At 42.7% G+C, this 16,842-nt stretch overlaps 1 protein-coding gene across 1 annotated transcript in view; it reads left to right on the top strand.

Moving 5' to 3' along the window:
* Positions 1-16,842, top strand: part of slco5a1 (solute carrier organic anion transporter family member 5A1) — a 162,734-nt gene that overhangs the window by 99,139 nt on the left and 46,753 nt on the right. The window contains exons 2-3 of the mRNA XM_078216292.1: positions 75-207; positions 8,459-8,676. Of these exons, the coding sequence (XP_078072418.1) occupies positions 75-207; positions 8,459-8,676 (351 nt within the window). The remainder of the gene's footprint in view (positions 1-74; positions 208-8,458; positions 8,677-16,842) is intronic.

The raw sequence follows: 16,842 nt of genomic DNA, 5'->3' as shown, positions 1-16,842 counted from the left end.
CTATATAATTCTGTCTGTTTGTGCATGTTGTTCCCAATGTTTTACTCAATCTCTGCATCATCTCTGCTTTCCAGCCATCATGTATGTAATGGGAGCATTAGGTCCTGCAGCAGGATATCTTCTGGGCGGAGTATTGATTGGCTTCTATGTAAATCCCAGGACCATAGTTCAGATTGACCAGAGTGACCCACGCTTTATTGGAAATTGGTAAGAAAAATGGATGACTTAATTTTCACATATCGCCCTGAATGTGCTGTTTTCCTTTTACTCAGTGAAATGTAAAGTGATCCATATTTTATCATGTGTATTTGTGATCAATGCATGTTCAGCACAACATGAATGACCTCTTGGTTTTAATTCTGTTCCATGAAATGAATGATATTGATTCTCAGCAGTACACTTGAGGATCATCTGGACAACAATAACCTGATAGACATTGATTCAGAAAAGAAGGATACTCTCTGACCAACTTGCTTAATTTCGCCAAGAAACAGAGAACCCAAGTGGAATGGAGCACACTGGATAGCATGGTGTATCTGAACTCGCAAAAAGCACACAAAAAGCTGTTAATTAACCTCAGGTTATTTTCAGGGAAAACCCAAAATGAATAAGAATCTGGCTGAAGGGTAGGGAAGAACAAGCAGTAGTTACAGGAGTTAGAAGAGGCTGGTTGAAAAAGTGCTGTACTGGGTTCCTCAGGGCTCATTGTTGGGACCATGACCATTTTTCATTTACATAAATGACCTAGATTCAGGAACTTCATGCAATATGGTTAAATGTGTAAATGATACTGAACTAGGAGGGACAATTTATTCGAAGAGACAGCTCAGAAATTACAATTGATCTGGTGAAAGCCATTGGCTTTTTCACACGCACCTTTGGTTAAAATTGCAGTTGGGACTATACGATGTCCTATTCTGCACAATTATAGCAGGACATCTCTGCCTTCTGGAATGTGTTCCTTTTATCTGATCAAAAGAACAACTTAAGTTTGCAACCCACAGAAAGACAGCAGGGTCAGTGAGCGTAAGTTACTACAATTGCATGATGGCCACAAAGGCCACAGGGGATCATCGATAAATCTCCCATGGGCTTTGTGGAGTACAAGCTTCCTGATTTGAGTGAGTGAAGGCTCGCCTAGTGGATGCGGTCAGCGGGGTTTTTTAACCTGCTGCTCAATCCAGACCGGCCTTGTAGGTCCCGAGATGTAGACAGTCTGGCTGTAAATCGCAGGCACGGCCCTTCTCTGGTGCACAGTAAAGGATGTTTGGTGACGGGAAACTAGTGTTTGACTGAAATACTACACCGGCAACAAAGAGAAAACATTTTTTTCTCCATCTCCCTCTCCGGCCAACCTTCGTAAGTCAAGAATTCTATCTGGTAAGAAAAAGCCATGGGCTGGAATCTTACCACCATTCATACTGTATGACCAACATATGAACACCATTTACCCGGGTCGCACCCATTATGCCTCTTGAACTCCATGACACCAGTGGGGAAGAGTGGGCCCAATACACTGAGCGCATGTGTTATTGCTTCTGTGCTAAAACGTTGAAGGAGGTGAAAAACAAAAGGTGATGCTGTTGATGGCATGCAGGGCCCCGACTTTCAGCGTGACCTACCCTTTAATGAGTAGACCTGGTGAAAGACCATTAGGACCCATAGCCGCCTTTAATCCTCCAAAGATATTGCTTCAAGATGGCTGGGAGAACTCCTGGGAGATCTGTCACTGAGTTCTTAGCTAGGTTGCAAAAATTGGCTGAATATTGCGAATTTGGACTCTTAGTGAAATGTTGCGAGACAGATTGGTATATGGTATAAATGACCTAACCACCCAAAACAAGCTGGTGGCAGAACCCAATTTGACTTTAAAAAAGCCTTTGAGATAGCCCTATCACTGGAAAACACACAAAAAGGGGCTCAGAGTAGGCAGCTGATGCCAAACTTTGGGGATGGTCCCAGTTGAGTCCCTGGGATCATTATGGAGAAAACGGGACCAGTATCTTACAAGGTCAAAGCCCAGGGTAAAACTTAAAGAAGCACTTGGACCATCTCAGAGTCAGGGAGTCCATGCATGAACAGGCCTCACTACCTGCCATGGAGATGGCAACTGCCAGTGTCAGCCCTCAGCTCAAAGCTGACTTTGCGTCAGCCTCTCCGGATAGCAAAGGAACAGACTCAGAAATGGAGGTGGAAGAAGTGGGCCTTGATGTTGAAACAAAACCAGAGGAGGAATTGGCATTGGTAACCCTGTGACACTCCCTCTGGAAACCAAAGTCCCCTGTTTGGTTCACACCGCCTGACCCAGCCCGCCTTTAATGAATCTCAGACTGACTGCTTAGCGGTGGCAAGAACCTTCTCACAGTAGGGTGCTGGGAGAGACATGGACCTAAGCGGGGAAGGATGTTATGATGGACAAGAAGGCCACAGAGGATCATCAATAGATCTCCCCGTGGACTTTGTGGAGTGCAAGTTTCCTTATTGAGTGAGTGGAGGCTCGCCAATGGGAAGCAATCAGCGGGGTTTTTTAACCTGCTGCTCAACAAGGACAGGCGTTGTAGGTCCCGAGGTGTAGTCAGTCTAGCTGTAACCCTTCTCTTTGGTACACAATAAAAGGTGTTTGGTGATGGGAAATTGGTGTTGGGCTGAATTACTACATTGGTGACAATTTTAATTCCAGATCGATCTCACCCCTGCTGAATGAACAAAGTTAAAATTTCCCCTCTAGTTTTAGGGCAGCATGGTGGCACAGTGGTTAGCACTGCTGCCTCACAGTGCCAGGGACCCTGGTTCAATTCTGGCTTCAGGTCTGTGTGGAGTTTGCACATTCTCCCCGTGTCTGCGTGAATTTCCTCCGGGTGCTCCAGTTTCCTCACACAGTCCAAAGATTGGCCATGCTAAATTGCCCCTTAGTGGGGTTATGGGGATAGGGCCTCTTTCTGCACTGTAGGGATTCTATGATTCTACATTAATTGGAGTCAATTACTCAGTTAAGGAACTCCAACTTTTGCTGAACCTTTTTCTTGGGAGCCGACACCTCATCCACCTGTAACACAAGATTTCATGTTCAAAATTTTAAGTTGCCAATTTATTTTCCTGTTTATTTAGATTAGTTTATTTTTATCTTGTATTTTCTTTTGCAGGAAAGTTCTTTTCCTTTAGTGCTATTATTCTAGGAGCAGCTTTTGTTTTGAAGACTTACCTTTTCTTATTCTTGCATGTGATGTGGGTGTCACTCTCCAGGCCGGCATTTATTGCCCATCTCTAATTGTCCTTGAGCACGTGCTGGTGAGGCACCTTCTTGAACTGCTGCAATCCAGGTGGTGTGGGCACACCCACTTGTTAGAAGGGAGTTCCAGAGCTTTGACCCAGTGATACTGAAGGAATGGCAATATAGTTCCAAGTTAGAATGGTGTGTGGCTTGGGAGAGGGCTTGCAGATGATGGTGTTCCAATGCATCTGCTGCCATTGCCTTTACTGGTGGTAGAGGTTTCGCATTTGGAAGGTGCTTTCGAAGGAGCCTTAGTGAGTGGCTGCACATAGTACACACTGCTGCCAGTGTGAATGTTGAAGGTGGTGAATGGGATGTCAATCAAGCAGGCTGCTTTGTCCTGGATGGTGTCAAGCTTCTTGAATGTTGCTGCACTCATCTCACCAATTGGAGAGTATTCCATCACATTCTTGACTTGTGCTTTGTAGATGCTGGACAGCATCAAACCAATACAGTGTTTTTGTGCAACACTGCAAGGATGCTCGATGGACAAATTGCAAACGAACAGATACTTAAATGAAATGTTGTGTGAATAGCATGACATATAAGCCATACAGTAATGGAACAGGACTCCTTCTGGTTAATAAAACTAAAGTGTTCTTAAATAGGACCTTCAGTGCTACATGTGTACAATCCTTGGCACCCTATATCGGGGGAATCCTGTCGGTTTATGAAATTGGCCTCTGTCTGCTTTGCGGGATCCATTGAAAACATAATAAATTGAGGCCCCTGCCTGAGCAGAGCATCTGTTACCCACTCAATACAATAATCACAGGCTGATTGAGTGTTTTAGTCGAGGTTGCCAGAGGCTGCTTGGCTTCAGAGCTGAAGTAATTATAACAGCTCTGATAAGGATGAGCTCTTTTGTTGATCTGTGTTGAGAGTCTGCAGTCTACATTTTGTAAAATTCCTCATAGCTTCCAAATGTAAGTGCAACCTTCTAATATGCAGTGATTTGAGAAGTCAAGGGATGATGAGGGGGGGAGGGGTGGGTGTGGGGGAGTTGCACAGTGGTTAGCACTGCTGCCTCACAGCGCCAGGGACTCGGGGGTTCAATTCCCGGCTTGGGTCACTGTCTATGCGGAATCTTCACGTTCTCCCCATGATGGCATGGGGTTTCCTCTGTGTGCCCCAGTTTCCTCCCACAGTCTGAATGACATGCTGGTTAGGTGCATTGGCCATGCTAAATTCTCCCTCAGTGTACCCAAACAGGCATTGGAGTGTGGCGACTAGGGGATTTTCACAGTAACTTCATTGCAGTGTTAGTGTAAGCCTACTTGTGACACTAATAAATAAACTTCTAGAGATCATTAACTCCTGATAAGTTCAGCTGGAGAAAATTTCTAAAATGTTCTCCTCACCTAACTTTGCATCCTCCTTATTTTTACCTTAAAAAAAGTAGCCCTTTAATTCCACACCTCTCGAATCTGTGCCCACTAAGCTCCAGAAGTAGACAGGAATATATATCGGCTCCCTAAATCACAACCCCTTTCCAATCTTAGCTGTGGACTTTGGCTACTCTTAATATGGATGGTATAGATTCTCCCCTCACTTATTGCAAAGAAACAAAAGCACTCCTACAAAAAAGGCCAATGGCCTGAATCAAACATCACAATAGAATGCTGAAGGAAAATTACACCCAGAATTTCTATTGTTTTTCAAATGAGCTAAAGCTTATTCAACCTCACTGTTTTCTTTATTTTCAGCAATTCCACAAAGACTTTGTCAAGAATGCTGAAATAAAGCCAGTTAATGCCTTCATGCTAAGAAATGTACTTCTTATGTTAAAGAAATCGCAGCTGCAACCAGTCCTGAAAAAGCTTTAATATAAGCTAACAGCTGGACATGCCTGGATAACACTTAAAAAAATTAAATGCTATTTTTGGAACAAAATGCTGGACACGTCTGTTGTTATGACTCTCAGGAACTTTTCCCTCTCAATTTGTACAATTAGAGGAAGTAACAGCTGATGAACTGGAACTGACAACATCCAACCGTGTCCTTTAACAAATCCGATTGGTTCTATCATCTTTCAGTCCTCCCCCCTCAACAGATCTGTGGTTCTGACAGCTTTGAGTCCCATTCCCCACCAACCTGATTGATTGATACTAATAGGCTACAATCTGGATGAAAAAAACCCTTTCTGTGAAATGCGAACAAGCTGACATTTGGAGCCATCTTAACTTGCGGCTGGTGTGGTAGTTAGACATCTGAAAGAAAAAAATTATTCGACAGCCAAGGACCTGTTGTTGAATTAAAAGTTTGTTTGAAAGTTACCCAAGTAAGAAGTCTCACAACACCAGGCTAAGGTCCAACAGGTTTATTTGGAATCAGGAGCTTTCGGAGCACTGCTCCTTCCTCAGGCACTCACCTGTACATCATCTTCCTCAGGCACTCACCTGTACATCATCTTCCCCAGGCACTCACCTGATAAAGGGGCAGTGCTCCGAAAGCTCATGATTCCAAATAAACCTGTTGGACTTTAACCTGGTGTTGTGAGACTTCTTACTGTGTCTACCCCAGTCCAACTCCGGCATCTCCACATCATGAAATTTACTGAACTAGCTATCATTCATCTCAAAGCATTATTTTTCTTTAAATCCAAAAACCCTTGTTTTTTGTTAATGTGTGGTTGAAGAAGGTTAACTGTTTTCAGAAGACTTAAAGCAATGCAAACTATTGAAAGAAATGGGGTTCGTGGGAAGAACATTGTGGCAGGATGATGAATGGAATTGACTGATTTTTGTCTTACATTCATTACAGTCTCAATTCCTGAGCCAGTTACAAGTTCATTGTGGTCAGTTTCTGTTTGAGAAAGAGGAACCTACTGACTCCCAGCAAAACATTGAAACCATGGCAATCATCTATTAATGTTAGATTTGAAAAGTGTCATGTCTAAAATGCATGAGAAATCAAAATTTGTACATCAAATCCTTTTATTTTAAAAATTAACTTTTGCTGAACCAAAAAGAAATGGCTGCTACAGGTCACAAAACTCACAGCTGTTCTGCCAGCTCCCAACAGAGATTACAAGAACAAGAGAGTTCCACTCTCATCCTTGTGGAATCTCACGCTCTATTGTAAGGCCATATTATTGTCTCAAAACTAGAAGGTTAGCAGATGTATTGCCTCCCCAGCTGGGGTGATAAAAATGATAAAGGAATCAACATTTTTTATTCCCGAAGAGGTGTTAACAGCCACCATTTAACTTCTAAGGGAAACAATGGATTTTGGCCAGAGACACAGATTGTTTGTGAAGCTGCAATTAATGGGTCACATCATGTGACCCCATGCTTCTAGCCTCTTGGACAGTTTCAGTATTACATTTCTAGAGTCCCAGATCAATCTGCTGATCTCTAACCTGAAAAGTACAACAGTAGGTCTCACAGCTGACCAGGCAGCCAATCACTTCTCAATTCCTCAAGGCCTGTTTTATTTTAAAAGTTCCGACCATCATCTGCCAAACCGTCTACGTACTAAAATCTCATTGTGCTTCCAAGGATGCCGTTGTTTCCAAACAAGAACCATCTGAACTGGACTCCGCCATGAAGGAAACACCATCTGGACTTTAACTTTTTGGACTCTGGAAATCATGTGAACCAACATTCATTTCTGTGGTTCCTTTACTATTGTTATCCATAATTCCTTCTTTTCTCTCCGCGTGTATGTGCATGCATGCGCATGCGTACAGTAGGAACAGTAGTTTAATCCTAAAGACATCGATGTGGCACTGCAGTAGTCTAATGACCCCACATGAGCGGTCAGGATCAGTGAACGTATCTTCAAATGTCATATCCGACCAACTGCACCAGTAGCTTTAGATACTGATCAATTCACCCGACCCCCATTACTCACCTACCAACAATCTCTTCCTATCAAACTCATATCTAACATTCATTTGCTTCACACTGTTAGACGTCTCATGCCCACAACTGCACGCACTCGCTGAGGACTCTAATGGGTCAGGCTACAGAAGAAGGCTGATGGGTATGAAAAGACTTAGCGCGCAGTCATTGTCAAATCAAGAAGCAGTCCGGCAGCAACTTGGCACAAAGCTTGAAAAATCCAGCATAAAACTAATGGCCAAACCCATCGCCACATCTCGACATCCAAACATCGTGTAGTGGCCGATGGCTATGATCTCAACTTCCATCGCAGCCAAAGCAGCTTCCAATAAAGGTGTAGTGAAAGCTCAGATTACCGTCTGCCAATGTCAGCCTGATGACATCCAAGCTCAGATTGCTGCAATCGTGGCTGTGTTCAAAGAGTTTTTCAGGGTGTCACAGCTCGATGGGGCACAAACCTGCTGTCTTCTATCAGGATGACAGTCTTTGTGCTTCCACCTCTACCATACCCCTAGTGCCCTTGCTGTGCCAAAGCTGCATTGCACTGCCAGATGGTGCAGTCTAAAGCTGGGCCTTCTAGATATCCGACCATCACCTGCCTAACCGTCTACATACTGATATCCCATTGTGCTGCATCATGATTTGCTTTCAAGGATGCCGTTGTTTCCAAACGAGAACCATTGGAACTTGACTCTGCCGTGAAGTCTTGAGGTCTTCCTGCAAGGTCATCTGAAGGTGAAGAACTAATTCAGAAGCATTAACAGTAACCACAATCCCAATTCCTCATTCACCTACGGTCCAACATTCCCTAAGCTCCCTCTCTCACTGACCATCAAATTGTTCACATGACCACAAGGAGAACATAAAACCCAAAACAAAATGCACACCTTCCAAGCTAAATATATAAAGTATAACCTGCCATATTGCATACAGACATTGAATTGTGTTGGGGCTTCTGGAAGTGGCCAAAGCGGAGTTATCTTTGATTTCCAATTGGTGGATGTGCCGTCTATCATGGCCATTAATTTAGCACAGTGTTTTTTTCAATATCTGTATTGGGTTGTTGGAGTGGATCTCTTCCGGAACTTTCTTATCTATGTTTCTTTCAGAAAGGCAGGCTATCTGCTGCTTACATTTAAATTAGCCTGTTCGATACTGATCATGTAGTACTGAACCTCTGAAACATTTTCCCTTTCTGATGTTGTTAATGAAATTCTGGATCCAATACCACGTTTATTATCAAACTGATTTGGTCTCACAAAAATCCAATTATAAATTCTTATCATGTTTCTGCTTTCTATTTTTTTCTTCTTCCTCCCGCACCCATAAAATAATCTCGCAGGTGGAGTGGATTTTTGCTCTGTGCAATTGCCATGGTCTTAGTTGTCGTGCCAATGTTCACCTTCCCGCAAAAACTACCACCTCGACAGAGGAAGAAAAAGAAAATGGGCTCGGGTGATTCAAATAATGATGATGAGATGATGAAAGAGAAATCTGACAGCAGAGAACATAGAAAGAGTACTGTCACTTCCTCTATGGGGTTTGGAAAGGACATTAAAGGTGGGTGTACTCAACATGTTATTTTGTGCAATTATCTAAGTAAGTTTAGCTTAATTGGGTTGTTTTCTTCTGACTGACAATTGCATCTCTCATTAAATGTGTCTACTAATTATTACAAAGTTGTCTGTAGTAGCAGGAGTTGTTGCAATAATTTTAATCCTGTTGTAACGAAATTACAGCATTTTTCGGTGTATAAGTCAATGTGTTGTATTAGTCAAACTGGTTAGATTTCCGATTTTTCCAAACTTCATTTATATACAAGTCAAAGCGGTGTATAAGACGAGACTTGCGCAGAAACATATGTAGAAACATAGAAACTAGAAGCAGGAGAAGGCCATTTGGCCCTTCGAGCCTGCTCTGCCATTCATTTTGACCATGGCTGATCATCAAATTTAACACCCGGATCCCGCTTTCCCCCATATCACTTGGTCCCTTTAGTCCCAAGAGCTATATCTAATTCCAACTTGAAATCACACAATGTTTTAGCCTCAACTGCTTTCTATGGTAGTGAATTCCACACATTCATCACTCTCTGGGTGAAGACATTTCTCCTCACCTCAGTCATAAAACGTTTACCCCTTATCCTCAAACTATGACCCCTACTTCTGGACTCCCCCACCATCGGGAACATTCTTTCTAATGCTGTTAGAATTTTATAAGTTTCTAAGATATCCCCTCATCCCCTCTCACTCTTCTAAACTCCAATAAATATAATCCTGACTGACTTAGTCTCTCCTCAGATGGAAGCCCTGCCATCCCAGGAATCGGCCTGGTAAACCTTCACTGCACTCCCTCTATGGCTAGGACATCCTTCCTCAGATAAGGACACTAAAACTGCACACAATACTCCAGGTGTGGCTTCACCAACACCTGATGCAATTGCAGTAAAACATTCCCATTTCTGTACTCAAATCCTCTCGCCATGAAGGCCAACATACCAATCGCCGCCTTTACTGCCTGCTGTACCTGTGCGCTTACTTTCAGCAACTGATGCACGAGGACACCAAGTCCCACTGAGTATCCACCTCTCTCAAAATATAGCCTTTCTAATAATAATCTGTCTTCCTATTTTTGCTACCGAAGTGGATTCATCCACATTGTACTGCATCTGCCATGCATATGCCCACACACTCAGCCTGTCCAGATCATGCTGAAACATCTCTGCATCCTCTTCACAGCTCACCCTCCTACCCCACTTTGTATCATCTGCCAATTTGAAGATAATACATTTAGTTCCCTCATTCAAATCATTAATATATATATCGTGAACAATTGGGGTCCTCGCACAGATCTCTGTGGTACCCCACTAGTCACTGCCTGCCAATCAGAAAAAGACCCATTTATTCCAATTCTTTGCTTCCTGTCTGCTAACCAGCTTTCTATCCAACTCGAGACACTACCCGCAATCCCATGTGCTTCAACTTTACCTAGTAATCTACAACCTTACCTAGTGTCGAAAGCCTTCTGAAAATCTAAATAGACCAGTTCAATTCAAAACAGGTTCAATTCAAACCTCTTTTATTTGCACATTTATCAATGAAAAAGAAAAGTCATACGACACATTTTTGGAAATCCAAATCTGATTCACTAACAATGATGAAATTGTAATAAAACTGTAACAGTCATAACTCCCTAAACAACTGTGAAACCGTATATTAGCATGTGAATCACTGACTATGAACAGTTTACAGTGCACCAGAGAAACCTTTGAATTCTTCACTCAGTGACTGAGTGGAAGTTTGCCACTAGCTCAGGGCTGAGGCAGGAGTGATGTTCCCTCATTCTCCATCCTTTTTCTGGTTGAGTCTCAGCATTCTCTGATAATCCAAGCTTTGGATCCTTTCATAATCACACTTCAGGCACTGTCCTATATATCCACAGGGTCATGTCCGCATAGAAGGCCCTGTATTCGTAAAACCATGTTCTCTTGTAGACACCCAACTTTCCACATTTTCCAAAGTTCAGCCTTAAAGCAGCGATTGTCAGAAATGTCAAGTGACTGTTGTAACGTTGTCATATCACCAGGAAAAATGCTTATCACAGCATTCTTGCCATTTCCTCACTTAAATGAGGTCACATAGAGTTCATGATTAACATTAACTTCTTTGTTTGAAAAACTTTACCTGGTCATCGTGAGTAGCATTTCCAAAGCCATTGCCTCATCTTTGCATTATCCATCCACTCCTTTGGATTAACTTCTACTAGTACCCTGCTAGGAAACTTTCCCTATGGAATGGTCTTCCACTTCATTGAGGATAGCCTTCCACTATCAGCAGCACATGTCAGCGCCAAGGTCAAATTGGCCTTTTCGTGACCTGTAGTTCTGATAGTCACTGTTTCAGCACCTTTACTCTTTCCTGTTCATTGGCAAATCAAAGTCAGGGTCAGCTCCTCTGTGTTTACAAAGTTAGAGTGCTGCATGTGCCCTTCCTCAATCCTTCTCTCGACAAAAAACGTGAATTTGTCTAGCTTCTCAAAGTATTCAGGGACTTTCTGGGACATGGCCATCTGCTGCTGTAAACACTGTCCTCTTCGTCACATAAAATGGAAACACTACAATGGATTGTCACCAAAATTCACAATTCCGAAGTCTGTAGCAATTTGCCTGGGCTTCAGACAGAGCTGAACTGTGTTTAACTGCAGCATGCAGCTCATTGTGTCAACACATATTCTTCCAATTTCTGTTCAATGTTAGTCCACCTAGCTTTAGATCCATGGTTTGCTTTTTGGTCTTCTTGATTGTACACAAACACTCTTCGCCTTGTGCCAGTCCCAAGCAGTTTTTTTCTTCACTCTGTATTTACGGTGAGCAGCCACATTCCCGCCATTTTCTTCTGCACATTTCACACTTCCAGCTTGAATGCTGCCGTATAGGATTGACGTGACTTGACTGGAGATATTTTGGAATGAGACATGGGATTTATTTATAAGGCTTTGGCATCACAAATCCACTTAAACGGTGTATAATATGAGGCTTGATATTCAGGAGAAAGAAGTCTCGTACATCAAAAAATATGGTACTAATTATTGAATAAATATTAGCTCTTTAGTACCCTCAAAAAATTAAAAATCACTTATCATTGCTTAAAAGTGGCTGTTTAATATCCTACAGTAATTAAAACGTTCTTGCATAACTAACATTTCAGCAGATGTTGACATAGGTAATGTAAGTGGACCTCTAATCAGCAGGGAATCATAATTATGGACTGATTATTTAAGTATAGGCTTTTTAAAAAAGAAATGGCAGTGGAGAAAATCCTCACAAAATAAGTTAAGAAAATTGCATTTGTGACAAACATAACTGGGTTTGAATGTGCAAGAAAAACAAATGATTCACAGTCAACACTGGCACAGTCGCCTTTGTCATGTGAAGTAAGTCCATTTATACAGCACTGTTGGTGTAATATCTGTGTAATTATAAACTATCTCAAAAAGTGGGTGGTGAATTTGTGGAATAGATCGTATAGGGAAAAAATAGAATTGGCAAATTCAAGAGGGAGTTGCTTAGGCAGAACGAGTGATAAAAGTATCATAATTTTTGGTCTGTTGGACCAGTCAGATGGACTGCAGTAATCTTTCCTTATCCTTTATACTTCCATGTTCCTAAGGACATTCCACTGTGTAAAAATGTGCTCCAAAAATGATTTTCGAGGGCTTTCATTGATTTTGAATTATTCTTAGAACAGACTGTACATTTCTGAATATCTGAGACCTGTATCTGCAGGATCCTGTACATTGACATCTACTGGAAATTGAGTGTCTGAAGCTGAGGTTACCAGATTAGGGAAATTGTTTGTGATGAACTCTCAGTGTTACCTCAGAAATGACTGTCAAGGCCTAAAAATCCCAGTCAACAACAAATCTTGTTTGCATTTTTAAAAACTATTTCTCATTGTATTTATGTTTCTGTTCAGTCTCTATTTTCTTCCACTTTTCCTATCTTCTTTCCCCTTCCTACTTTCTTGCTCCTTTTTTTTCTCTCTGCCTCACATCATTTACTGTTTTGTTTCTCCCATTAAGTTCCTTTGCTTCCACTTTCACCCCCTTTGACTTCTTCGTTTTGCAGATATTTTTTATTAGTTCCTGACCCATTTAATTTTTTCTTTTGTTTGCATGTGAACTTCCTCATAAACAGTACACTGCTGCCTTCACATGTAAAGCTAAAATATAAGCAAGTGCAGTATCATGGAATGAATGAGGCCACCTGTACTTTGGTAGATTTATCTAATTAATCCCACTGCCCTAATCTGTCCCTATAGCCCTGGAAATGTATTTCCTTCCAGTATTTATTCAATTCCCATTGAAAGTTATTATCGAATTTGCTTCCACTATCCTTTCAGACAGTGCATTCCAAAAACTTGCTGAGTCAAGTTTGTTCCCCTCGTGCCACCTCTGAGTCTTCTGCCAATCCAGGTTAAATAGGCTGGTTTTTACCTCTGCTGCCACTGGAAACAATTTTTCCTTATTAACACTTTCAAAACTCTTCAAGATTTTGAATACCGTTAGTAAATCCTTTCTTAACCATCACTCTCTGAGAAGAAGAGCCGCAGCTTGTTCAGTCTCCGAATAACCAAAGATGTCCAAAGAAGTGTGGGTTAGGTGCATTGGCCATGCTAAATTGCCCCTTAGTGTCCCAGGATGCGTAGGTTAGAGGGATTAGGGGGTTAAATATGTGAGGTTACAGAGATGGGGCCTTGGTGGGATTTTGGTGGGTGCAGACTCGATGGGCCAAATGACCTCCTTCTGCACTGTAGGGTTTCTATGATTCTATGAACTGAAGTCCCTCAACCCTGATGGTATTACCCTGAATCTCTTTTGCGGCCGCTCTAAGACCTTGACACCCTTCTTATTGTGCGGTGCCCAGAATTATACACAATACTCCAGTTGAGGCCTAGCTAGTGTTTGAGAAAGGTTTAGCATGACCTCCTTTCTTTTGTACTCGATCCCTCTATTATAAAGCCATGGATCCCATACATTTGTTAATAGCCTTCTCAGCTTGTCCTGACAGCCTCAAAGGTACATACACCTCCAGGTCTGCTCCTGCACCCACTTTAAAATGGTACCATAGTAGAATTGCATTTGCACTTGATGACATTATAGGTTTTTGTAAAAATTGTGGATGCGTTTACATTTCTAATGACCAATATTTCAGCTTTCATTTGTTTAAAAGGTGTTCTAGAAGCACGAATCGTGTAAACAAAACATTGGTTTTTACCACTCATTGGAACATTTTTGTTCCGCTGTAATGTTTTCAGTCTACATTTGTTGCATGCAGAACATCTGCAAATAAATAGTTCAAATGTAATCAGCTGTGCCAAAGTCATTCAAATGGAACTCCTTCAAAGCATCTATTTTTAATCGGAGGTAAGCAATGAACCGATTTGAAATTTTTAAGTAGTATACATGCATTTCTCCACATACTTCCCATGCAGACAAGAGGACAGAATCTTACCGAAAAATGGCAAAGTGTCAGGATTTGACTGAAAACTAACGGGTTTCTCTCCAGAGAATCTTATGGCACTTGGCCAAAAATAAACATTCACGCTGTCATGTACAGTGATGGGGCCCAAACATGCCAGTAAAGCCTGACCGCACTGAGATCAGGGTGATCAAAACCGGCATCTCTCCCCCACCCCACCTGCTGCGATCAACACCAGCATCACCCTCTCTTCCTCCTCCCATTCCCCCCCCCCCCTCCAAAACAGCCATCACCGCATCGGACCCCACCCCCCCCCAAAACAGCCATCATCGCATCGGACCCCCCCCAAAATAGCCATCACTGGCATCGGACCCCCAAAAACAGCCATCATTGCATCGGACCCCCCCAAAACAGCCATCATGGCATCGCCCCCCCCCCCCGCTCCAAAACAGCCACCACCACATCGGACCCCCCTAAAACAGCCATCACTGGCATCGGACCCTCCAAAACAGCCATCACCGCATCGTCTCCCCCCTCAAAACAGCCATCATCGCATCGGACCCCCCCAAAACAGCCATCACTAGCATCGGACCCCCAAAACAGCCATCACCGCATCGGACCCCCCTGGAACAGCCATCACCGGCATTCCCCCCCCCACCCTCTCCCATGCCCCAAACAGCCATCGCCGGCTTCATAAAATTCATAATTTTAAAGTCCTCTATCAGATCACCGCTCTGTTTTCTAAAGAGGAAAGCCCCATCCTGTTTATTATTTTCCAATAGCTGTCTCTCAGTTCTCATATCACCTTTGTAAATTTTTTTCACACTTCCCCCAATGTTTCACTGCCCTTTTTTTGCTATGAAACACATGCTGGGAATTTCCCACCCTGCTGTGGTGGCCCTCCCACTGTGGGAGATTCAGCTGCCCAACCAAAAGTCCATTGACTTTCTGCAGGACCAGATGATCCTGGTGGATGTGGCCTGAAAATCCCGTCCACAGAGTGTGCACAGTGCGGTAAATGCAGTCTGACTGGACCCTGCATATATTTAACATAACTTTGCTACCTTTGAATTCCATCCTTCTAGAAATAAATCTCTGTTTTCGAAGCATTTTTAAAGGTTTTGATAACCTGCAATGCTACTTTTAATGATTTGTTCACCAGTACTGAGGTCTTGTGACACAGTAGGCAGCGACTTTGCCTCTGAGCCAGAAACTCTGGATTTGAGTCCTACCGCAGGGACTTGTTACCCATGGAAGGTGAGTTCCTCCTGCAGCCAAACAGACTGCATATCCACCTGCAAATCCTGCTAACACATGCCAATGCCAGGTGTCAAGAGCAGGAGGTAGGCCTGGTCAGCCTTGTGATGGAACCTCTACCATCACTATCAATAACTGCAGACTACAACATGCATGCAAAAGTTCATGTTGCCACAGCAACTTGGACTCCCCGAGTGATCTGTAACTCACCACCTCCCCTTTATAATTCCATCCTGTTCAGTTTCTTATTTTGTAACTTGTCAGTCATGTTTCTATTTTCCCTACCAAAGTTTTTTTTAAAGATATTTATTTGTTCATGGGAGTTGGGCGTTGCTGGCCAAGTGGTGATGAGCTGCCGCCTTGAACCAATGTAATCCATGTGGCACAGGTACACCCACAGTGCTGTTAGGGAGGGAGCTCCAGGATTTTGACCCAATGACGGTGAAGGAATGGCAATATAGTTCCAAGTTAGGATGGTGAGTGGCTTGGAGGGGATCTTTAAGGTACTTGCCACTTATACTAGTTTGCAAGATTTAAAAAGCCTTCTGTGTTACTAGAAATGCGTGGATATACATATCAGGAAAAGGTTGTTAGACTGGATCCCTTCTATGTTTAAAAAAGATGGTTGGGGGTGACCAAATAGAGGTCTTTAAAATTATGAAGTCTTTTGGTAGAGTGAAAACAGAATATTTCTACTGGTTGGAAAGAGCATCACGAAGGGCCACAAATATAAGATAATCACCAAGCAATCCACGAGGGAATACCAGTGGTGAGGATTGTTATGATGTAACCAATGGTAACATGCTGTGATGGTCAGCTGACCAGGTAGACAATGTAAGCAATGGCAAAATGATGTGGTGGTGAGCTGACCAGCTGACCCAGTATTATTAGAAAGCAGATGAGGATTGTGGGGAGCTTGTGTGGCCCAGGGTGTGGCCTGAGTGTTGTGTAATGAAGTTCCTTTATTTACTTTGTGAAGTTAGTTTTTTTATTGCTTGCAACTGAAATATTCTTACTGTCGATGAACAAGGATGAGGAACTCACTATCACTGGGCATGTTTGAAGCTAGATGCATTTAAGGGAAAGTAAGACAAGCTTACGAGGGAGCAGAGGATTATGATGGTAGATTTACATGAGGAAAGCTGGAAGGAGATTTCAGTGGAGCATAAACACCGTAATGGACTGGTTGTACCAAAAGGTCTATTTCTGTAAGTACATCTGATTTATTCATAGAATCATAGACTCCCTACAGTGCAAAAGGAGGCCATTTGGTCCATTGAGCCTGCACTGACAACAATCCCACCCAATCCCTATCCCCATGACCCTACATATTTAGCCTGCTAATCCCCCTGACACCAAGGGGAAATTTACCATGGCCAATCCACCTAATCTGCACATTTTTGGAGTGTGGGAGGAAACCAGAGCACTCAGAGGAAACCCACGCAGACACGGGGAGAATGTGCTGAGTCCACGCAGACATGTTATGTTGC

Source organism: Mustelus asterias, chromosome 7, assembly GCF_964213995.1.
Source record: "Mustelus asterias chromosome 7, sMusAst1.hap1.1, whole genome shotgun sequence".
NCBI lineage: Eukaryota > Metazoa > Chordata > Chondrichthyes > Carcharhiniformes > Triakidae > Mustelus > Mustelus asterias.
The sequence above is the reverse complement of the archived record's forward strand: the minus strand, read 5'-3'. Positions and strand labels throughout refer to the sequence as shown.